The following is a 4,740-nucleotide window of genomic DNA, read 5'->3' as shown; positions in this document are numbered from 1 at the left end:
ACTTTCAGAATACAGCATGGGAAATCTGCTTAGAAAGATAGGAAATATTGGATATAGGATAGAACAATAACTATTCTGCTAAACGAAACCTCACATTCATAATTAGTTTCACTTGATTTCATTTTAAACAAATTGTATATCCAAATACAATACACATTTTCTATAGGCTCAGTCGGACAGTATTAGAAATACATTTCAGTGCTGGTTCCGTGGTCTCACGTTTTAGTCAGGGAAACATTAATTAAAAACGTGAGGGCTGGGAAGATTGGCAGAACAGGCAGCCGATTGACAGGGCAGGAGGGCATAGGGGGCCAATCATAATTAAGGGGGGCCGGTGCCTCCCCCTGCCCCCCCACCTAGCCCCGCCCCTGGACATCAGAGGAGCATGTGAATGCCTTGGCGGAGGTCTTTGCTCTCCGCGTGGCGTTCTGATTATGACAGAGTCACATGACTTGAGCAAAAACAAAGTCTAAGGCTGGCTGCACACTGCCTGCGTGACGTGAGCGTGTCAGCTGCATGGCGTGTCCGTTTTTATTTCGGCTCCCATGTTAAGAGGTTAGAGCTTGCACACTGCCTGCGTGACGCGCATGTGTCAGGCGCGGCTCGAACCGACGCCTATTTTTCATGCGACACGCGAGCATGTTGGAAGCGTTTCCAGACAAAATAGAATATGAAAAGATGTTTATATGTCATTGTGACACAAATGCATTTCATTAAAGGTCCCATGACATGGTGCTCTTTGGATGCTTTTATATAGGCCTTAGTGGTCCCCTAATACTGTATCTGAAGTCTCTTTATATAGACCTTAGTGGTCCCCTAATACTGTATCTGAAGTCTCTTTTATATAGACCTTAGTGGTCCCTAATACTGTATCTGAAGTCTCTTTTATATAGACCTTAGTGGTCCCCTAATACTGTATCTGAAGTCTCTTTTATATAGACCTTAGTGGTCCCCTAATACTGTATCTGAAGTCTCTTTTATATAGACCTTAGTGGTCCCCTAATACTGTATCTGAAGTCTCTTTTATATAGACCTTAGTGGTCCCCTAATACTGTATCTGAAGTCTCTCAGTCCCACAATGAGCTTTCCTTAGGATGTGCCATTTCTGTGTCTGTAGCTTTAAATGTTATTGAGGAGGAGGGGGGGGGGCAAGGTGGAGGCTGGGGGTGTGGCCTTGACCAACTGCCACTTTGCTTGTTTGAAAGCCATGATGTCTCTCTCTTTCTCATGGGGGGGGCCACATTCTCTGGTTGGGCAAAGCAGAGAAAGGGGAGGTAACCTTTCCCCTTATGACGTGTAATGGAAGTTTCTGGTCCAGCAGGGGTAGAGGTTTCAAAGTTTAATGAATGTAAGAAATAAGACAGTCGGAGAACTGAACCAAGTTAGGGTTTCGTATTTATTAGGATATATTTGCAAATATAGGAAGAAAAACAGAGTCACAAAAGCACAAGCAGCTCAGTGAGTACCGATTCTTCAAATGAGTCAAAGAAACACTGAGCTTAAATGCACATTGGGAAAAGGGGAGTGACAATTCAAACATGATCTACCTACAACCATGGTTTACATTTTCTCACAGACAGTGTCCAGATAAGGTTAACAGGTTATAGGTTAACATGCACATAAAGATAAAGATCTTGTCAGATACCTTTCTAAATCTCCCAAGGTGTCATAAACACACTTCACCTTATCCCCTGTCCCCCACTTTCACATCTGGGGTCACATTCCCCGGACATTGTAACTGACTAGGGAGGAACGGATCTGGGAAGGAAGATGGTTTATAGTGTCCTTGTAGTTTATCAGTTTAAACAAAGGGCCTATGCTTCGTCTCCCGGACTTTCTGTCTCAGTTTAAGCAGGATCTAATCAACATGATAAGGGGAGACAAACTGTTCTTTCAATAGTGCTGAGAGAAGGCCATGTGTTAATAAAAACATAAGAAATAAAAGGAACAGTGCTCAAGTGTAATTTTTGCCATTACAGACGTCATAAAGGGAAGATTCCTGATTGGTCCATCTGAGCTTTCATTTTCTCAAAGACAGAGCAGGATACCCAGGGCTCGGTTTACACCTATCACCATTTCTAGCCACTGGGGGACCATAGGCAGGCTGGGGGAACTCATGTTAATGTTAAAAAAACCTCATAAAGTGACATTTTCATGCCATGGGACCTTTAATGACATTTTGATGTTTGAAAGTCTCTAGGTTTAGACATAAATGCAGATGTAAATGTAACTCCTGTATAAATGTGCCGAAATTGTGTTCATTGTTCTATGTTGCTGCAGAACAGGAACCTGCTGTAAACCAGTTTTTAAACTGAGTCAGGCCCGTTCATTTTAACTTAATTGTTGCTCTTAAATTTTCCTGTATAATAAATGAAATGAATGAATGAACTTAAAAAAATAATAATACATAATTATCAATTGTCAAATATTGCAACCTGTCAATACAGAACGAAAAACTCTGGAGCCTATTTTTCCGTCACTACTGCCGAAGTTGTCTTTGCTGTTATCAAATCAGTATATATTTATGTTTAACATGAAGTATACTACTGCTTGAGTGCAGTACATTTCCACAATTCTCTCAGCAGCAGCGCCGGGTCAGACACGTTTTCTGGTGTGCAAAGACATAGAAAACGCCACGCAGCTGCCACGCAGCAGAAACGCCACGCTCACGCCACGCTCACGCCACGCAGCCAGTGTGCAGGAGGCCGAACAACATCTGTGAGGTCAGGCCTCCAGAGTTTGGTCAGTTTGTTTACGTGTTAGCAGCTTTTTCTTTTGGAGAGGTTAATGAGATCCACATAAACTATGAATCTTTTGACACAGCTGCAGCATTTAAACGTTCAAATGGCTCACTACAGTCCAGTTCAGTTTCATATTATACCCACGGGCAACTGGAAGCATTCAGATACACAATAAACTAAGTTAACCTTTGTGTTGTCTTCCTGCCGACTTGTTGTCCTCCCGGGTCAAAAATTAACACTTTCTTTCCTTTGCTTTTTTTCACCAGTAAAACCAACTTATTAACACTAGTTTTACACATTGTTTTGGAAATTAATAGTCAATAAACTTCATTTATATGAAACTTATCTAACTATTGAGTTAAAATGCTGCAATTACGAATTATTTTGACTAATAATTAACATCAGGGGAACTTATGTTGAAGTTTAGTCAGAATACTGTTTTAAAACCATTTCAATCGTTTTTTTTCTTTTCAAATGCTACAAAATTTAATAAAACACCCCAAATTCAATAAAAGTAGTGAACTGATCCTTCATTTCACTTGGGAAGAGCGTTGAGTGGAACTATCCGTTTAGTTTTTTGGGAAATTAGGTTGAAAGAAACCCAAAATGTTTGATATAGAAACTTTGAAAATGGGTCAAGTTTGAATTTAATATAATAAACAATAACTATTTGTGTCAGAAAAAAAAACAATCATTAAACCAAACATGTATTGTTATTAAGCAGCATATTGTATGCTTTATTTCTCATGAGAGATGTGTGTTATTACATGGGTTAGCCCTAACCCTAACCCTCATATACAGAAATAACATTCAAGCTTGGTCACTAAATATAATTCAATATGATTACTTAAGATGTATTTTAGTCTCATGGTTTGGATCATGCATATAAAACATATTAATATATTTAATGTGGTAAGGGGGGAGAGTGATCTATTTTCTTTACCTGTATTCTGATTTGTTTAAAAAAAAATGTGAACAAAAGAAGCCCATTATGTGAATAACAGAATTACATCTTCATTATTTTCTCTCTGTGCTTGTTGTGTGTAAAATAATGAAACAGGAATCATTTTTCGTATCTTTTAAAAAAGCTAAAAATCACTTGTCTGATTTGAGGCAGATTCAGGCCGTAAACTAGAGGGTTATTAATGGGGGGAATAACTACAAACTCCAGTGATAAAACAACAATAACAAACGGATTCATTTCATCAATGTTATATCGACTTAGTAAAAGCTCACAGAACACTGAGATGCAAAAGTTTACAAATGTCACGATGTGAGGCAGGCAGGTCTGTAACGCCTTTCCTCTGAATTCAGACGAGCTTCTCCTGCAAACAAGCAGAATACGTAGATAGGTGTACAAGACAAAGAACAGGGGGGTGATGATGGTTGTCATTACAAGAGACTGACCTACTATGTTGTTCAGAGTTGTGTCCACACATGAGAGCTGAACCACAGGCCAGTTAGAACAGAAAAGCCTATTCAGTTTATTGCCACACAACGGTAATCGGACAGTAAGATACAGCTGGAAACCCACAGCAAATGCAGGGACGAACATGGCAAAAATCACAAGATGTGTTACCATCTTAAATGTCATTTTACTGTGATAGTGTAAAGGCTGGCAAATAGCAACAAATCTATCATAGGCCATGATGCCGAGGAGAGTCAGCTCATATCCTGCATAGGTGTAAATAACATATATCTGAATGAAACATAATGGACGTGAGATCAAATGAGTGTCAGACAGAATGTCCATCAGAAACCTGGGGAAGAAGCCGGCTGAGCCGTACAGAGAGTTAAAAGACAGACAGCAGATAAAAATATACATGGGCTGATGCAGAGACTTCTCCAGACAGACTGTCAGAATAATGACAATGTTAGCAGAGACAATAGTCATGTAGAGCAACAGACACAGACTGAAGAACAGATTTCTGAGGGGCCCAAAGTCTGCAAACAGAGTGAACTGAAAATACACAGGATTCAGGCTGTTGTTGCTCTTCAT

At 39.8% G+C, this 4,740-nt stretch overlaps 1 protein-coding gene across 1 annotated transcript; it reads right to left on the bottom strand.

Annotated features, from left to right (window-relative positions):
• Positions 1-3,804: 3,804 nt before the first annotated feature.
• Positions 3,805-4,740, bottom strand: LOC144525529 (olfactory receptor 6N1-like). The gene has a single exon (XM_078262432.1). It carries the CDS (start codon positions 4,738-4,740, stop codon positions 3,805-3,807), a length of 936 nt encoding a protein of 311 aa, XP_078118558.1.

Source organism: Sander vitreus, chromosome 11, assembly GCF_031162955.1.
Source record: "Sander vitreus isolate 19-12246 chromosome 11, sanVit1, whole genome shotgun sequence".
Classification (NCBI taxonomy): Eukaryota; Metazoa; Chordata; class Actinopteri; order Perciformes; family Percidae; genus Sander; species Sander vitreus.
This window is presented reverse-complemented; position numbering and strand designations above follow the sequence as displayed.